This window comes from Apiospora marii, assembly GCF_038362585.1.
Source record: "Apiospora marii strain CBS 49790 chromosome Unknown utg000005l_segment0_segment0, whole genome shotgun sequence".
Lineage (NCBI taxonomy): Eukaryota > Fungi > Ascomycota > Sordariomycetes > Amphisphaeriales > Apiosporaceae > Apiospora > Apiospora marii.
The window spans coordinates 1531437-1549702 of NW_027117377.1; the positions used below are offsets into that span (position 1 = coordinate 1531437).

General features: G+C 53.1%; 5 protein-coding genes across 5 annotated transcripts; 2 read left to right on the forward strand and 3 right to left on the reverse strand.

The window, feature by feature from the left end:
* Positions 1-875: 875 nt before the first annotated feature.
* PG985_008370 (uncharacterized protein) lies at positions 876-1597 on the reverse strand (the record flags this gene model as incomplete). Its single annotated transcript, XM_066828138.1, has 3 exons — positions 876-1198; positions 1316-1384; positions 1450-1597. The coding sequence occupies 3 exons, from the start codon at positions 1595-1597 to the stop codon at positions 876-878; spliced, it is 540 nt and encodes a 179-aa protein (XP_066683050.1).
* Positions 1598-3932: 2335 nt separating this feature from the next.
* Positions 3933-6092, forward strand: PG985_008371 (uncharacterized protein; the record flags this gene model as incomplete). The annotated part of the gene is made up of 2 exons (XM_066828139.1): positions 3933-4640; positions 4692-6092. The coding sequence occupies 2 exons, from the start codon at positions 3933-3935 to the stop codon at positions 6090-6092; spliced, it is 2109 nt and encodes a 702-aa protein (XP_066683051.1).
* A 1358-nt stretch (positions 6093-7450) lies between these two features.
* On the reverse strand, positions 7451-8051 carry PG985_008372 (NUDIX hydrolase domain-like protein; the record flags this gene model as incomplete). The annotated part of the gene is made up of 2 exons (XM_066828140.1): positions 7451-7875; positions 7979-8051. The coding sequence occupies 2 exons, from the start codon at positions 8049-8051 to the stop codon at positions 7451-7453; spliced, it is 498 nt and encodes a 165-aa protein (XP_066683052.1).
* A 6062-nt stretch (positions 8052-14113) lies between these two features.
* Positions 14114-15334, forward strand: PG985_008373 (Arginine-tRNA-protein transferase; the record flags this gene model as incomplete). The annotated part of the gene is made up of 1 exon (XM_066828141.1): positions 14114-15334. The coding sequence occupies one exon, from the start codon at positions 14114-14116 to the stop codon at positions 15332-15334; it is 1221 nt and encodes a 406-aa protein (XP_066683053.1).
* Positions 15335-15702: 368 nt separating this feature from the next.
* On the reverse strand, positions 15703-17486 carry PG985_008374 (short chain dehydrogenase/ reductase; the record flags this gene model as incomplete). Its single annotated transcript, XM_066828142.1, has 5 exons — positions 15703-15835; positions 15965-16008; positions 16215-16401; positions 16517-16846; positions 17062-17486. The coding sequence occupies 5 exons, from the start codon at positions 17484-17486 to the stop codon at positions 15703-15705; spliced, it is 1119 nt and encodes a 372-aa protein (XP_066683054.1).
* Positions 17487-18266: the final 780 nt, after the last annotated feature.

An 18266-nucleotide genomic window follows, 5' to 3' on the forward strand; every position in this document is an offset into this window, starting at 1 on the left:
CTCTTCAATATTTTATTCCCAGAGTCTAGCTAATTCGATAGAGCATATTACTTGTGACTGAGAACAACCTGGAGATGCCTTAGGTCAGGTAGGTATTAGCACGTCTAGGTACAATAGGTAGACTACCCACCCCCATAACTCACCGCTGTCAGTCCATTTAGTGGCATGCTTCGTTGTCCAACCCTCCATTTTGACGTTCCTGGACCCGACAGTATGGTACCCAATTTCCACCTACGCCAGGTTGTTTGACAAGGATCCGAAGATAGCCTCTCGCGGAACTCAGCCGTGAAGAAACCTAACTAACGTAAACACAACCACACTGCAACATTGTACATACAGTATCTTTATTCGTTTTCTATGTCGGATAACTGGCCAATGCATATATGATGTAGCCCATGATGCAATGCCATGTCGTTTACGCAAATAGTTACGAAAGAGGTAACAATTGCTTCTCTACCATGCATCTATATCAATATGGCCTTCATGTGTGCAGCTCGATAAGAGCCCAATGTAGAGTCACAGTACACTGCTCGGTGTGATCATCGGTGAGTTGGCAGTGGAACACTGTGCCCTCGCAACGTCAGTCGCGTTTCACAAGAGCCACGCAAAGGATGCCAAAATAGTGAGAGGTGGTCAGGCGGAGTACATTTTCCACACCTTTTGGTCGAAGAAGTTAGTACTCGGATCTGCTCGTGCTAAGGCCAGTAGTCACTCCAGCTCAAGCAAAAGTCTCCTCGGAATTGGTGGCATCGGGAGGCATTTCACAATATTCTGCCGTACAAGTCCCGAAAACCCCTTCCTGGATATGTCCCTCCCATCAGCGCGGCACAGCTCATTCACCGTGGTAGCAACCGGACACCTTCCCGCCCGGTCAACTACAACAAGATCTCGCCCAGATTTTCGCCTTCGAAGCCCAGGGTAGAGAGCTTCTTGAGCTTGTTCTTCTCCCTCGACTTGTCCGTCGCCTTCTTCTCCTTGGCCATGCGCTCGACCGCCTTGAAGTCGGCCATCTCGTAGCCCGCGGGCGTATCGTCGTCTTTGTCCAGGTCAATCTCGCCGAGCAAGAGCACGTTCTCGCCTCTCACAAGGAAGATGCCATGGGGCTTGTCCGCATAGTAGCCCTTCACGGGGGAGGCCTCGGTGGCGTCCGGCAGAGGCGCATATATGCGCTCAATCGTGGATTGTAGAACAATATTTGCTGCATCACCGCTCATGCATTAGAACCAGCCAAAGCTCTCTGTTGTCACACGTTGCTCGAACCCATGGCGGCAGGAGCCAGAGGTGCCGCAGCAGCAGCAACAGAAGCCAAACGTACCAAATTGATCCCAGCTTCGCAGGATGCCTGTCAGCTTCCTACCGTCGCGCAGGCAAATTAGAAGCTTCTCTACATGGCCTGTCAGCTCGAGCATAGACGAGAGAGCAATGCGCTCGAGGGTGTCGTCGCCATACTATCCGTAAGATCGAGCAGCTGGGCTGCGGTCGTGAACATCTGGGGAGGCAACTGCTGAGGTTGCTGGGGCGGCGGTGCTCGTCCGAGAGCCTGCGACATCGGCGCGCCCTGTTGGGGCGACGGGTCGTGTATGGTTAAGTTCTCCATCATCATATCATCTGGTTGGTAGTGGTTGAGGTAAGGTCGGCTTTCTCGATGCAGTCCATGGAGAGATGTGGACTGATAACTGGGGTCGCAGAATGCAGTGCGCAGCAGCTAGGACATCTGCGTCGCGCGTCGGTTGGAGGCAGGCGTGCTTGTTTTTTTCTTCTTCGTGGTCACTGTTTACACAACCTTCTAAAGGACGTCATCAACTGGCCAATGTTAGGTCTAGAAGATCCCGCGAGACGATGAGGTTCAGTCGGAAGAAACTTGAAGCGGCGGCAACATGCAGCGTGGGGACCGTGCGCAAAGTGGGGGTGGAGGGACAGGACAAACCAAAAGCGAGCGGCAAGCATCAACGGGCGGCTAAGACTTCAAAGCTAAGACATACAGACCGTAGCATCAATACATTTGAACGCCAGTCGAATTCTTTGTACTTGAATGGTTTTATTCATGTAACTCATACATGATCTTGTCATAATACATTTGCTTCTTGTCACTCTGCCAAGTAGCATCGGCGGTCGAAGACTCTGTCATTGCGCCTGGCCAAGTTTACCTACACATCTTGTACATCTTGCTTCTCAAATAGTCGAGGCTATGAAGCTCGAAGCCCATCTTGAAATTATTTGCAATATCCGATCATTATCCGTTCCCGTCTTTACTGTGTCTATCTGCGGCATGTCATCCGATACACATGGCCTGTTTGGAAAATACCTGCCATGATTTCGTAGCCCTCAGAATCTTGTCCAGACCTTTCCAAATATCTGGCCATTCAGAAGTGTAGGTGGTTATTTACACTTCAACTGTACCATGTGTTTATGCTCAACGCGCAGCGATCTTGCATTTCTTTTTATTGCTCTTCTTCTTCTCATCCGTCCCGACGATCTCTGGACACACCGTGCCAGATAATCTAGGCCTCACGATTCTAGATTTGATACTGCGGCCTGCCAAGCCCACAATCAAGCCGACCGAGCTTAATTCTGCAACAACTCCGCAATGTTGGTGATCACCCAAACGGGATGATAGAAGTTCGGGTGGCCGCCCGGCCATTGCGAAACCCGAGGCGAACCTGGACCCAAGCAACGGTTTCAGACGTTCAACGGCCCCTGTCCGCCCCCACTATGAGGCTCTACCATCCTAGCCATCCTCGGCTTGCTCGCTTGAATACCACGGAGAGGTGGTCAAGAATAGGTCACAACCAGGTCGCGACTCGCTGCATTGTGACTGACCTGGCTCTCTGGCCAGATTCAGTGACATTCCGAGGCCCTGCAACCCTGTTCACTCCATTTCATCTCTCGTCTGAAGTTCGCACCTTTCGGGATCGTGCGCCACGTCGTTCACTCAGGCGTGGGGTGGCGACCACTGACACGACGCATCAGACGATGACTTCTCCAGCAAAAGTTGATTTTGCAACCAAGTATACCCAGGGTAAAACAACAGGCACGGTTGCTTATTTGCGTTCCTCGAGAAGGCCAACCAGTTCGCCGGTTAAACCGAGAAAGTGATCTGTTCTCGCTGCTTTGGGCCTCGAGGAAAGATTCCAATTGGTCTCGGGAACCTGAAGATCCGGATAATGAATCGATTCACTTGGCCCGTGTCGATCAGGCCTAGCTGTGAATGTGGTGTGATGCAGCAGCAGCAGCTATTGCGAGTGCTGGCAGGCAACCTGCATACGTTGAAGAACCAGTGGACCGAGCTGCTATAACGGGAACTCCCTATGTTTCTATCGTGAGTCGTTGCCTACTAGCCTGCTGACTTGCATGCAAGTCATCCTGGTCTAAATCGCTGCTGTCAATTGGACGTGACAGTCTTGGCGCATTTACTGTGCTGTTTCCGGTCGCAGATCATACAGCCCCGTCTAAGCCAGCGTGGGGCGACCATGCCAAATAGAAAGATGGGATGCACCAGCTCCCTGGTCCAAGTGGCAGAACTCTGCGCTCGAGTGAGCCTCATGAGCCCCGGTCAGCAAGGCCCCTGGAATAACGGAAAGACACCTGTCGCTGACCGAACATGATGATCGAGAGCAAGACATCTCGCCGACATGGATAATGCATGATTGTGATGGGACCGATATAGTCTAGAGGAGAGAGGGCACGGCACTTGAGCAAGTATGGGGCTTGCCATCCGGCCTGGATATCGTCCATGGTAGGGTAGGGGGTATGGATGCGACCTTTTCAAGTTACCCTTGTGACCGGTTCCTTCCAGTCTTGTTTGTCTCTTCTTTCTTCTCCCTCCTGGAGAGTTTGTTTATCACACTCATCTTTTTTTTTTTCTTATGACATATCGTCCAGGCGACAACTCAAAGGGGACCGGCGCCTTTACGAGTTATGGACTATGAAAAATGCTAAAGAGCCGGCTCTTATACTGCAACCTGTTGATCGGGCTGGCCGCGATTCAAGCATGGGCCAGTGATGGACAGAACGGAACGGCGGAGTGGTCCGGCAATCCCGCGCAGGCACCAGAGACGATAGAGGCGGTAATATGGGAGCGAGTCCAGTACATCGTGGTGGAGAGGGAGGCCGTCCCGAAGAGAGTCATCCTCGAGACTCTACCCAATCCCACAGCACTACCACCACGGGATGCTCGACGCCTACAGATGCCGAAGCCGACGCCGGCACCCCGAAAGCGACAGGACCAGGGCCAAATCAACGCGCTATCGGATGAAATTCGGAGGTTGTCGGGGTCGATAACGCAGGTCTCGCAGTCGGCCTCTTCAATATCACAGTCGGCACAGTCCGCGAGGCAATCGGCTGACCAGGCTATCCGCGAGGCAAATCAGAATGCCGACCAAGCAAACCAGGCGCTGTCCCGGACACAATCGTCGGCATCAAGCGCCGTCTCCCGGGCCAGCCAGCAGGCAGACGATAGGATCGCCCAAGCATCCTCCTCCTTCAGCAGCCAGGTATCCGCCAATCTAGCGAGCGTTCGGTCGAGCGCCAGCAGCGACATCAGTGTGGCGAGCGCATCTGCCAGTGCCAGTGCCGCCAGTGCCATGAACGTAGCAGCCAGCCAGATCCAACAGGCCAGGGCAGATGCTAGTGGTGTCAGGGTGAGTGAAAATGAGCCTTCATGGACGAATGTAAAGGCTAACCGCAAGTAGGGCGACGCAAACAACCTGGTGGCGCAGGTCCAGAGCAATTCGATCTCGGCCCAGAATTTGGCGATTATTGTGACGGTTTCCGTGGTTGGGTCCGTGATAGCGACTACCATCATCGCGTTCCTCGTAATGCGATGCCGGCGAAAGGGAAGAAAGAATGTGGAAGCGCCTCCAGGTAGTAGTATGGGTCTGGCCGATGAGAAGAGTGCCGCGTACGACGACGGCAGGCCTATCGCAGTCCTGGGTGTCCCCCCAAGCGCTGGCCCCCCGAGCGATACGTTGAAGCTTCCGGGATTTACTCCTTTCACTGCCAAAAAGGAAGCCTTCGGCAACGTCGGGCTTGCATCCAGCGACTACAGTGGGGGACAGATCCGCACTCAGACGGCCAGCAAGCCGGATGTGTACGGGGTCGGGTCTGAGAGCTTCCGGTTGCAGAAGCCGCCTAATGTCGGCCGCGCTGAGACGGTCCGGATAATACGAGTCAACAGCCGGAAGAAAGACGAGGAGGAAAAGCAACAGGAAAAGCAGCAGCAGCAGCAGCAGCAGCAACGACCAAAGGTCGAAGACGAAGCCCCAGCCCCAGCCCCGGCACCGACCCAAGCACCGGCGCCCATACAACGCAAACCAGCACCTCCATCCCAACAGTGGCCCGAACCGCCCTCACCTGCGCCTACATCGCCACTTCCCCCAACCCCCCAGCAACGACAGCAGCTGCTGGAGCCAGCGCCGCCGCTACCAATTAGATCACCGGCACGGCCAGCACCAGCACGGTCAGCTAGCGGCGCCCGCTATTCCGTGGTAACCCCGAAGACGCCCGAGTTCAGAACCGGCGCCGGTGACAATAACGGGCCCGGCTACTTCCCGCCCTCCACGAGACGCAGCAAGCGCGCCACCATCGTATCCGCGGCGGCGGGCTTCAAGTTCCGCGACAGCACCGACATGGTGTCCGACGCAGACCTACCCAGGGTCCCGCCCGAGGTGCCAGAGTTGACCACCTCCCCCGCCCCCATCAACAGCAACAACGGCGGGAACGATGTCGAAGAAGCCGCCGCTCGGCCATCCAAGGCCGGCGTGAGCATGATGAGCATGATGTCGAGCCAAGGCATGGGCCCGTCGGCGCGACCCGGCGGCTCTCCCGAGCGCCCGGGGGCCCCGGCCATCCCCACCTTGCGCAAGAGCAGCGAGGTCCTCGACCGCGAGCCCACAATCCCCTCGCTCTTGCCGCCTCCCATCATCAACCCCGCGCCCGTCGCGCCCGCCGTCCGGAAAGGGCCCAGCTTCGCGACGTTCCCCACGGCCCGGAGGCAAGGGCCGCCGCCCGCGGTGCTGAGCCGTCCGAAACCCAAGGAACCGGAGCCGGACTTTCGGGATAGCGCCGAGTTCTTTGGTGCGGCTCCGAGGTAATTCCATCTGATGATGGCAGACATCCATACGTAATGTCTTTTTCTTTCTCTCTAGGGGACTGCCGCCTAACGGCATGACCCCCCAAGCCTTTTTTCCCCAAGTAATAACTCAGCAGGAGAACAAGAAAGACGTCAGAGCCCATCTCTCTAAAGGGGATGTTCGGGGGTTGAAAGTCCTGCAGATAATCGTACCTCTTATTAGGCCCGGTGTATATAGAAAAAGCAATAATACACAGCCGATTGAACAATTCAGAACTTCAGTATACTTTTTTTTTATCTTGTTGGTAACTGGTAAGAAAGGGAATCCTCATCACCTAGTCTCTCAGCCCAAACAAGCAAGTAAATGTCTTGCATCAAATCAGGCATGCACGGAGTGTGATGGCAGAAAGAGAGGAAGAATACGTACCTTTAAGAGACTGAAGCACTTGTACGTCCATGTTGAACGTACGTACCTGTCAACGCAAGTATCGTGCTGGCGAGATTTCTCCTTCCGGCTAATCTCATTGAATCGAGGTTAGGAATCTGTGTGGTGAATAGTGTCCCCTGAGCCCCTGACATTGCTCCCCTCCTCTTGCGCGCCTTTCAAAAACTGGCTAAGTTATCGTGAAACTTGGCATCACTTTTAACATGATTCCAAAAACCAAGCCACACTGCTTAACAGCATGGCCCTGTTCAATGGGCCAAGTGAATGCAATCCACGAAGATGACATCGCTCTCGAGAATGGTCCAATTCGTAAAATCACGTGGTGTGTACCAGAAGCATTGTTGCTCATAGGAGTGAGGTATCGGCTTCGTCTATGTGTATATGCATCGCCAAACCTGTCAAACCAGCGCCACAGGTGTTTTTACCATTCCGATTCCGATTCCGGGAGGTGAGTCATGGCAATGCAAACGCATCCATCCATCTACGCCAACCCATGATCCCCAAAGTCGAAATCTTTGTTTTATGTGTACCAATCAGCGCCGTTTCATACTGTGTGACCCCTCTATCATGGCTAGCCACCAACGCCTCAGGATGCATGTTTCCCCCTCCTTTTCATGTATAGCCAAATCAGAAGTGTTTTGCTATGACTAGAGAATGCAGGAAGGATGATCTTGGGACCCCATAATGCGGAATCCATGTCTGATTCCTAAGGGAAATACCAAAGTCAAGAACGCTCAAATGCCATGCTGAGATACCGAACCCAAGCACAAGTGTCAAAGCATATAAATCAAATCGAGACCGAAAAACTCCAGGATCCAGCTCTATGCAATCTTGCCAGTCGAATATCGTCAGTAGGCAGTGCGAACAGGTAAGGAAGACCGCGGTCTAGTAGGGGAGATGTGAGATCTAGATATCGAGAATCGTCTCGGCTCCGGTCAACGTTGCATCGTGGACCGGGTGAGCGCCTCTAAAAGTTCCGGGCGTGTCTCGAGGGCCTCCTTGGCTTGTGCGAAGGACATCCAACATCTCTCCCGCTTGTGGCGCTCCGGCCAGTCGTCTTCTTCCTTGAGGACTGTGGCCTCGTAGAAGCGATAGACGGACTTGGAAGGGTCCTTGTGGGTCTTCTTGGGAGGTCTGGTCTCAAGGATATCTCCCAAGTCGTAGTTGATCTCAATGGAGATACCAGCTTCCTCCCAGGCCTCGCGGGAAGCGGCCTCGGTACACTCCTCATCAGTTTCCCATCCTCCCTTGGGGAGCACCCAGCCTTTGCGGCGAGTTGACTGGATCAGCAGCACGTACTTCTTGTCCTTAGTCAAGGGTACGACACCAGCCACCAGTCGCTCACCATTGGTGTTGTAGCCTAGCAAAGAAAGGGTCAGCTGATGTATCCACGCAAGGCCGGTCCAACCCCCCTGAAAAGGCGAGAGCAGCGTCGCCGACTCAATTCAGCACCAGTGACTTACGTTGCTTGCTGCGGCCAGTGCGGGACTCCATGGAGCGGCCATTTGTGTCGGTAGTTGTTGAACTAGATGCCATTTTTGCAATTGCACCTTGGTGAGATGTGTGTGCGAGCGGATGATTTTTTGCTTGCAGGCGTGATGAGAGTATTCCAGACCCAGTTGTGTCCAGTGGCGGAAGGGAAAGATATTAAAGTCCAAAGACGAGAGCTTTCAACTCCGGCTGGACGTAGCTGGCAGTGGGGGAATACGTTATCTAAAATTGTGCGACTTCATGATCAAAGATTGTTCAAGAGGGCAGAGTTAAATATGGTGGAATCTGGACGAGGCTACTGTTGGGTTGGTGGTAACAGGGCAGGGCCTTGAATGGATCGCGGCGAGGTGCGGTTGTGTGGGAGAGTCTGGGGGAATTGAATAGTGTAAGCCGTCGTCTGTCCTGGTAGTGAGTGAAGGCTCGAACCAGCTCAGTGAATGCTAAAGAGCTTTTGCGTTGCGTTGCTTAGTTTAGGCGTGGGTGTCAAGGGGTGGCGCAAATAGAGAGTGTGATTTGTGGTACTGCAATTAAAGGTGGTATTGCATGTACCATGGAACTGCTGGATGCGTCCAATATTGCCCGTCTAGGCCAGGCAGATGGGGAAGTGTAATGTGCCGACGGTGAATGGATCAAAATGTGGTGGTGGTGGTGGTGGTGGTAGGTAGCTGGTGGTTATGACAGTGTGTCGTTTCCTCTTATGTTGAAGCTGAGGGTGAGTGACCGGGAGGGAGTTGAATGATGGCCCCTCAAAAAAACGCACCAGACAGCAGCTGGTTAGAGCACAGCTAGCAGACAGGCAGGCAGGTGCAGCAGGTGCAGCAGATGCAGGACCTGTCCTGTATGTAGGTATGTATTGTATTGAATGCAGATGGGGGACGAGCACGCAATAAGGAACTGCACTGCTCTGGCTGGAGTAGGAAGGTGCTTGCTTGCTTTGCTTTGTTGGGTATGGATGTCAGTAAAAGTGCAGGCAGTTGTCGAGGTACATCTTTATTAAGATCAGATCAGAGTGGTCAATGTTATGTATGTAGCTGGAGGTATGAATGTATCAAAATGCCATGGAGGATGTAGGGAGGTACAGTACAGACAGACAGCAAGCAGGCAAGCAGGTCAGGTCGCAGCAAGTCCAACATGGCCTTTCGGGAAGGATTTTGACTGGGCCGAAGCTGCACCGCGTGCTGCCATGCGCTGCGCTGCTGCACTTGAGTGGGCTGGACTCGTTCGGAACAGATCCCAAACGACTGACAAGGCACCCTTATTTTCCTCTTGCACTTTCTCTTTGTTGCAGCTTCAACTGTGACGAGTGCGGGGCAGATTTTCAATGGCAGCTGGGGGGGGAGGAGGGAGCTGATTGCTCATTTGCTTACAGTTATTTAGGTAGGTTTAAATGCTCTCCTGCAAGGGCACCACTGACCAATACGAAACCCGGAAAAAAAGAATAAAGAAAAAAAATTGATAGGTTTTTGGAGGGGAAGGATGGACAGAGGCCCCTCCAACAACTTTTTTTTACGGGTGAGGACGGAAGAGAGAGAAGAGGGGACAAGGAGACAGGCGGCTCTATGTATGCTGAGCGAGTACTCCGTGGAGAGAGCAGATATGATCGGTAAAAGTAGGTTAGGAAAAGGAATCTAGTAGGCTAAGCGCGATTGTCCTCAATAGCCAAGGCATGAATGAATCAGATGCAATGCTTGCACACGAGGAAGAAGAGTGTTGTTACTGTGGGAGCCGGAAGCCCTTGGTGGCAGAACAGCCGTTGCATGTCTCGTGTGATGTGCCGTGCCATTCATACTTGTGAGAGATGCAAATCTACTGAATGGAGGGGCACACGACTTTTTGAGGGAGGAAATTAGAGTTGGCTTTTATACTAACCAAAGAGCCTGGCCACTGTAGTCTCTTGTTGGTCCTGCACGTAGCGCCTGTTCGGTAGGGAACAGGCGCCCACGCCAATCCGAATTGATCCATCTGCAGTTCAGTCCCAGAGGTAACTCGGATTCAAACACATCAAATGAACTCTTCCAGTCACTTCGGGTACTAGATAGTAGTTCTCTCACAACCTACCTATTGATGTATTTATGGATTGATGAATAACATAGGAGTTCACCACCTGGCTTCTAGAATCTAGATGGGTTAGTGAGTGGCTTCATACGTGTATTGGTAGAAGAATCTTCGTCCCATGTCAGTCGCACTTGGGCCAGCATACCCAGATGCTACATGACTGGCATCAGATCACCTTGATACAGGCAATGGCTAACGCCGAGAGCGTGTGTCGTATTACTCAAAGAGGGCAAGCGGGCTCCCTAAGGGACTTAGCGGTCTGGAAGAGTGGGAAGGCTCAGGTAAACAGTGGGAATGCATTCGCTGGAGCACAGCAAGCGTCGGCTCGCGTGGGATCAATAATAGCCCTGGTCGAGTGCTCCAGTGGTGCTTCGGGATGTGTTCTAGGTAGGTAGTGTACGTAGATGGGAGGTCGTACCTAGGCAAGTCCCTGCGAGAATAAACCGGCCAAGTCTCTTCTGAGAATCAGAGCTTTAACTGGATATTATAACAGCAGTACTCGTTTATTTCACCGTCGCGATCTGGGGTAAGCGGGATAATTAAGGCTGTTATTCCTGCGGTCGCTTGCCCAGGCCAGCTCCGGGGGCGTCGGAGTCGGCGTCAACTACATAAAAATACAGTCACTTGATTGTGTCCCACTCGAGATGATGTTACCTGCGTGCTTGTGTGAGACACATGCACTATTAATAGGGGTGCTTAAGGTTAAGCATCAACACCCTAGGTACCAGCTCCCATAAGGCAGCAGCTGCAGTTAAGCATCGGCTAGGTCCCTAAATACAGGTACAGTTATGTACTGCTTACTGCAGCACATGTCGCAACAAGCCTGTCAGGCAGCCAGCCACTCTCTCAGAGGTCACATTTACAGCGTATAAGTGCATACTTCTCACTCAGAACAACCACAACTCTGTAGGTAGGTAACATGTCAAAATGACACGACTTCTATCTTGAGGACGGGGCTATGCCATTTTCTAATCTGTTCTAATTTGTCCTTCCAATGGCAGAACATGCCTAGCCTAGAGACCCAGAAGACTATCATTAGGCACGTGTGCAAAGAATCACGAGCAATGCCAGTTGTTACCACGACATATCCAAGAAAGCTTGCTTGGACTCCAGATGGTTGCCAGCATTGATGTATCGTAATCTGAGTACCCCTAAGAAATGTACCCAGAAAGATATAGGTCTAGATCTACCTGTTGTCTCACCAGACTGGAATCGTTCCCACATGCTATTTCTGCATTTCTGCTGTCTCTGCCGCGTACCGTGTTGAACGCCTGGGCATAATAGTTCGCATGTTAGCTTAGATGGAATCTCCAAAGACCCCGTTCACTTGCCCCAGCTTCTGAGCCTATGACTTGACCCGTCAACGTCACTTTGCTGGGGGCCATGCAGACAGAGACCCCAGGTATTGGTACAAGTATGTAGTAGTCTTTTACATCACAGTGCCAAGCGGTGCAGGACTACCTTACCCAAGGAGATCGACGCTCGACCAGCAAGTTTGAGTGAGTTACTTGTGGCATACACAACCCAACCATGGGGAATTGCTCGGAGAATAAAATATCGTGACAAGTTTTCGTAAAACACCTTTGTACGGGTATTTCCTATTCCATGCGGAACTATACATGGCCAGCCAATAACCTACATCACATGGCCTATACGAGTATGCCTAACCCTAGAGCTCACAACAATGGATGGCAATCTTCTTCCATGCCGGTAATGTGAGGGCAATCATGACGAACAAGCCAAGCGGGCTTGCGTGTGGTTTGTTCGCATATAAGTTGGGCGGAGGCTTCCAAGCGTTGACGATATTGGCTGTCGGCCAGATCAAAAGAGATCCAAAGTGGGGGGTTGTCAGAGCTATGCGCCAGGAGGAGGGGAGAGTGGTGACCGTCCACGAGTAACTTGCCCGGAATGGAGCGAATGATGGGGACTTCAAGCAATAACATGCCTTTAAGCGGGCTGGGAGCCGTCGCTCATGAAGATCATTGGTAATGTCATTTTGGAGGAGGGTGCCGCTCGAGTTGGATTGAGCCGAGAGTGAAGCAAGCAAGCTCGAGCAAGCTCCAGGCACGAGATGTGGAAAGGAAGGACGAGTTTAATCGAATTCTGATTGACCGGTGATGTGCGGTTCGACGCTCCGACCCTACCCACTCAGCACTCAGCCCAATCAGCCTCCGGTAGCAGCATGCAGCCCCGACCAGTCGTTGGTCGAACTCGCGTTACACTGATAGGTATCCGGTAAGACGGGTGACTCCCAGTCTGATTGATCTGTATTGCATCCGACTAGTCTAGACTCACCCTTCCAACAACATCACCACCCTTCCCGCCCTCACCCTCGCCCGAATGCTGCGTCTCACTGCAGCACCTGTCAATCATCCCATGCTGTTGGACTGGCATTGCTGCTAGGCCTTGATCTTGCCAACCTTCTTGTTAATTTGCCAACAACCTTAACGAACGGGCCATCGACTGCGTGCCTACCTACATGTACCTTGAACTGCCCACCCGCCCCTCAGCATACCCGAGCGTACTAACGTAGGGCCGGTCTGTCTCACAGCTCTAGAAATCAGAGTGTGCATCGCATTTTCTACCCCTCGGAGCTGCAAACACTCCTGGCTCCACCTGTTCATTCATGTCCATACCGGCAGGTCCGCAAGTGCATACATACTTACCTGCTCTTACCATCGTGGTCGAAAGACAACAACACGTCGCCCAGTTCGTCGTTCCGTATACCTGCTTAGCGTTCGGTCCCGATTCGGCGTATCGGGCTTATATCAGGTGGACTTTCTGAGCAGTCAGTCGCCATCCTCGACCCAGCCTGGTTGGTTCCGAGGCTCGCTTATCACGGCTCCTTCGATATCTGACGAGACACAGCCCGCGTTTGGTAGGTCTGCAGCGAGGCTCGTAACTGGCACGACGTCATTCCATACGATCGAGTACAGGACAGGCAAACCATCGCCCAAACCCCGTTAACAGCATTATCATTATGGAGTCATCCGATGCACCGCAAAGCACCCCTGAAGATGCATTCAGCTACATATCACCAATAGGTCAGTTCTCTCTCTCTCTCTCTCTTTCCTTCTCAGCCTTTTCGGCTTTAGCCATCCCCCAAGTATCCATCCACGCGCTTCTCACCCAACCATCCGGACCCGTGCCCCAAATACAGCCTACCGTTGGCTGTCTTTGCCTGCATCACGGCTTGTGGGGAATGGCTTGAGAAGTTGCACCTGCAGGTCGATGCCAGCCATTGCTACCAGCCATTTGGTCACTCGTGTGCCGCCGCATTGCGGCTTGTCGCTCGTCTCATGGTGTTGGCCCCCTCTTCACGATGACTACAATCTTTTATTTCCTTCCATGATCCGCAAGTGCACCGCCAAAGTCGACCAACGCAGTCAGAGAACACATGAACATATTCGCCCCCGGCCAGTTTCCGACTGCCAATCAACTGCCGTCTTGGGTTAGGCATCCGATTTCTATTTCCTTGTACACCTCTCACGATGCATACGAAACACGATGCCATCGTGAAGTGTGCCTATCTAGACCAGTCACTCGCATGCAAGTCCATCGTAAATAAACGATTGGCTCTTAGCCGTGGCTGAATACGGGCAATAGAAGTCTATGACAGCCTCTCATATTATCTGCTGGCCAATGTGATCTCTCGGCTGCTCCTATCTTGTGCGGAGCATACTATATATACTAACTATCCAATTAAACACAGGATACAGGCATTCCTCTAGCTGCGGCTACTGCCGTGGCACCCCAAGGGAGCAGACTCAAAAGAGTATGTAAAGGAGCCCATCATTTTCTCAATCTCGTTTTCGCGAAGCGTTTTCTTTCAAGTCTAGCGTGCATGTGAAATTCCCGGGTATCACTCGAGGATGGACCTTCAACGGACCAGGCCGAGGTCAGGGGCTACGAGGGCCGTTGAACCTTGCTTCCTAACCGTAGAGAAAGACGACTATGCAGTAACGTAAATGCGTCATTACGGAAAGGGGTAACCGATCTCTAATACGATTTTCTAAGGTACAGGGGGCTCCTATTACATCCGTGCAACATCCATGAGCCCAGAGTATTATCAATCCTTGCTTGATCGGTACTGGCGTCGCTCTGGGGCGCTTCTATACAGACCAAACCAGCGGGAGGCTTGTTGCTCGCACTATACTCTGCGCTTAGACTCTAGCGAATTCCATGCTACCAAAGACCAGCGCCATGCCATCAACCGCTTCAACAAGCATGTATTGGGCGATGAATACACAAAGAAAGCGGCGCGCTTGTACCCAAGATCACGCGAGCAAGCCAAGAAGCGCGATATGGAGTTTGACCTTGTCGAGAGAATACATGAGGCCGAGGCGCGGACCCTGAAGAACCCACCTCAACCACTGCACGACTTTGAGATCACGCTAGAGCCCGATGTGTTCTCCGAGGAAAAGTACGCCGTGTTTGAGAACTACCAGCGGATCGTGCACCACGAAGGCCCCGAAATGATCAGCAGAGATGGATTCAAGCGTTTTCTATGCGGCTCGCCGCTACGACGTAGCGTCATCCGATCCGACGATGGCAAGGAGCGAGAGCTAGGATCCTACCACCAATGCTACCGGCTGGATGGCAAGCTGGTAGCCATCGGAGTCCTCGATTTGCTCCCCGACTGCGTCTCCGCCGTGTACTTTCTGTACCACGAGTCGATACACAAGTGGCAGCCCGGGAAACTGGGTGCGTTGCGTGAGATCGCCCTGGCGACGGAGAACGGATACCGCTGGTGGTATCCCGGCTACTACATCCACACGTGTCCCAAGATGAAGTACAAGATGGACTACGCCCCGCAATACCTTCTTGAGCCCGACACTCTCGAGTGGGAAAAGGTCGACGATCCTCTTTTGGCCCGATTCAACAGCAAGGGATACCTCGAGAGGGCCAGCCCCGCAAGTGAGGAGGCTTCGGGGTCCGGAGATGGAAAAGGGAATGCTTCCGGGGGTACTGCCGAAACTGTTACCGACGACGAGCAGCAGCAAGGCGATTCCGACGACGAGGAGGAGCATTCCATTTTCGACGCCAACATGCCAGGAATCCCGCCGCTAGAGCAAATGCGGTCCGTCGATCTCGACCACATCCCTGTGCGACTGAATCGCGGCTTCTGCTTCGCCGGGGACATCTTCCAGTGGGACGACGAGGACATCAACAGCCCGGGAACGCCCAAGGCGGCCATTGCCCAGATGGTCGCGGCGGTCGGGACGGACCTGGTTGGAAACCAGACCTGTCTGGATTTTCGGCGAGGCGTCTAAGCACTAGCCAACCGACGACCCCCGACAGGGGTGTTGCTCGGTGCCGGATCGGGAAAGTGGTCGCATTTGGTCATCGGTGACAGAGAAATGCTAAAGAGAATGTGTGGGGGGCACCGACTACCTACTTTACGCTTTCTGTACATGATTTGATCGAAGGCAGTACAATGGCAAATCTTACAACTAACACGCCCTCCATTTTGACATGTCCGTTCGGCTATGGCTGCCTCGGATACCGGGGCCCGGGAGCTTCACCGAGGCTTGTTCAAGCAAATCATCGTGTGAACAATGTACCTCTGAAATCAAATTGATTGTAATAAAAATGAGCCCCTATCTAAAGTAAGAAGCACAGAAAGAACGGGTCAAGAATGCTAAGCAGCGGCACCCAGTGGTACTACCTCCTTGAAACTGGGTACTTTCGCCCCCAGCTCCTGGCACAGCTCACCCCAGACTTGGGCCTGCATCTTTTGGCCCTTAGGAGAAGTGATGACCCTTTGCCGCAACCTAGTACGCAAGAGCGCGCGGGGGGCGCAATGATTAGTCAATGGGCACGGGATGTGTGGTCATATCATGCATATAAGCTGAAAAGGAGGATGGGGACGAAACGTGGGGGTAAATTCGAGAACTACTTACTGCTTGTATTGAGACGCGCTTTTGTAGAACTGGATGAAGTCTCCCTAGTACGCCAAATGGCGGGTTAGCAAACAGGAGTTCTTACACGATGCCACGCTCCTCCCCTCTGTGTATGCGTGTGGGAGATGGGGCGCCATTGTGAAGGTGTGATGGCTCTGGGGGCGTGGCATCGAGGCGTACGACATTGTAGGAGGGGACGTAGGGTGTTCAAAAAGTCCGTGGGGGTACAAGAAGAATCTGTTTTACTCACATGCTGCTCCTCTTTGGTGGTCACGGCCGCCAAGTAGGAACGCGCTCCGTCGGCCGCGGACTTCCCGAACAGGCCCTGGAAGGCGGCCACGGCGAGCCGGATCCCGAGGCCGCCCCGGGCTTGGTAGTCGCGGGCGAGACTCGTCTTGACGATGCCGGGGCATACGATGTTCATGATAACTTGCGGACTGTGTCTGCAGGGTTAGTGAAATGCTGTGTATGCTTAAGGAGAAGAAAGAAGAAAAAGATGGACTAGATAGGGGTGGGGAGGAAGGGAAGGCAAGGGGTGAGGGCTTATCTCACGGTCCGTCATTGTCGCCATCCTTCCTGGCCAGCTTCACGAGCTCCTCGAAGGCGTATTGCAAGAGCAGCTTCGTGCTGGCATATCGGTCGGCAGCCGAGCCGAAGTTCTCGGGTCGGTTGAGATGCTCCATCACGCCGCCGCCGCCGCCGCCGCCTTCCTGGGTTGCCCATTCGTGCCAGCGGTCGATGTCGGGCTCGGTGTAGCGCATGGAGCCGACGAGCGTCATGTGGGCTGGAGAGCTGCGGTGTGCCCGCTCCGATTTCAGGTAAGGGAGTAGGAGGGCGGTTAGCAGCGTTGTGGAGAGAGTGTTGGTCTGGAGGTTTTGTTCCCTGAATGGAGGGTACGCCGATTAGCATGAGACGTTAGCCCCTTTTCGAATCGCCCCTGGGTTGAGAAGCATTGTCTCTGAGCCAAGTGCCGTATTTCTCGTTCTCTCTCTCTCTCTCTCTCTATATATTTTTGAATTCAGGAACTGGCCTTCATTTGAACAGATGGGTTCAGGAGAGAGCCCAGGCCGAATATGAGAAAGAGACATCCCACTTACCACCCTTCGGGCCCCTTTTCGTACTCGGTGCCGATCATCCCGGCATTCAGAATCACCACGTCCACGCCCCCTGTGCCCTTCTTGATCTGCCTCACTTTCTCGACGAAGGCTACGACTGAATCGTACCGGCTCATGTCCAGTTCGAAAACCTTGACCTGGCCAAGAGACGGCTTATTCTTTCTGCCTTCCTTTCCTTCCCCTAACGCCTCCGAGACGATCTGCGCCGCGGCATCGCGACCCCGAGCCGCCTCTCGCGCGGAGATGATGACCTCGGCGGCACCAAGCCTGAGGAGATGGACCGCGGTGGCAAAACCGAGGCCACTGGTGCCACCCGTCACCACGGCTGTCTGGCCGGCGAAGGTGTCTGGAGGGGGTAGAGGGATGGGGCGGAGTCTCATGTAGGCCTGGTATAATAGGTCTGCCATGACGATTAGGTGTGAGTGGATGTCAGTATGTTCTGGTTAGAGAGTATATGACCGTTTGGACACGCGAGGGACCTTGGGGGCAGTAGTAGACTTGAGGTTGGGAGTATGCGCGGATGTGTTTATTGAGTTGCTGACGAGGTATCTCTATCTCTTCAACGTTCAAGAATGACCTTGCTTTATATACACAGCTGTCCGACGAAGAAAAAACGTCTTTGCTAGCAACCCTAACTACAGAGTAAACAGTACACGATGACAAATGTCGTTGTCTCCCCGAGTGGGCGTCCAGATGTTCAGTTAAAGCGATAATCCATATTTGGGTGAGAAGGAGATGAGTAGAGGATCAAATGTCTCCGAGCTCAACGCATTTCTCAGATAAAGAATGTGATAGTATAGGAAGGTATGTATGTAAACACCTAATATCAGCCGCCGCCGGCGACTTTCTGGACGCGGGAGGTAGGATGAGCCGACTGCAGTTCACATCACCAAAAGGCGCCCCACAGCACCATGCTGAAGATTAGGTGGAGTGCCTGAGTGCACCTCTGTAGCCTTGCAGCTACCCCCTGTAAGCCACCCACTGAGACTGCCCAATTACAGCAGCTCAATGCTGGAGCTCAGAAAATCCCACTTCAGCCTCACATCAAAAAAAGAAATCGCCGTCACTATACGACAAGCGGGCTTGCAGTAGATCGCCGCTTTTCGCCCATTTTCTGCGCGGTAACTTTCTACAAGCGACAAATTCTGCGGGAGAGAAGCCAGGAACCGCAGCGAGGACAACTCAAG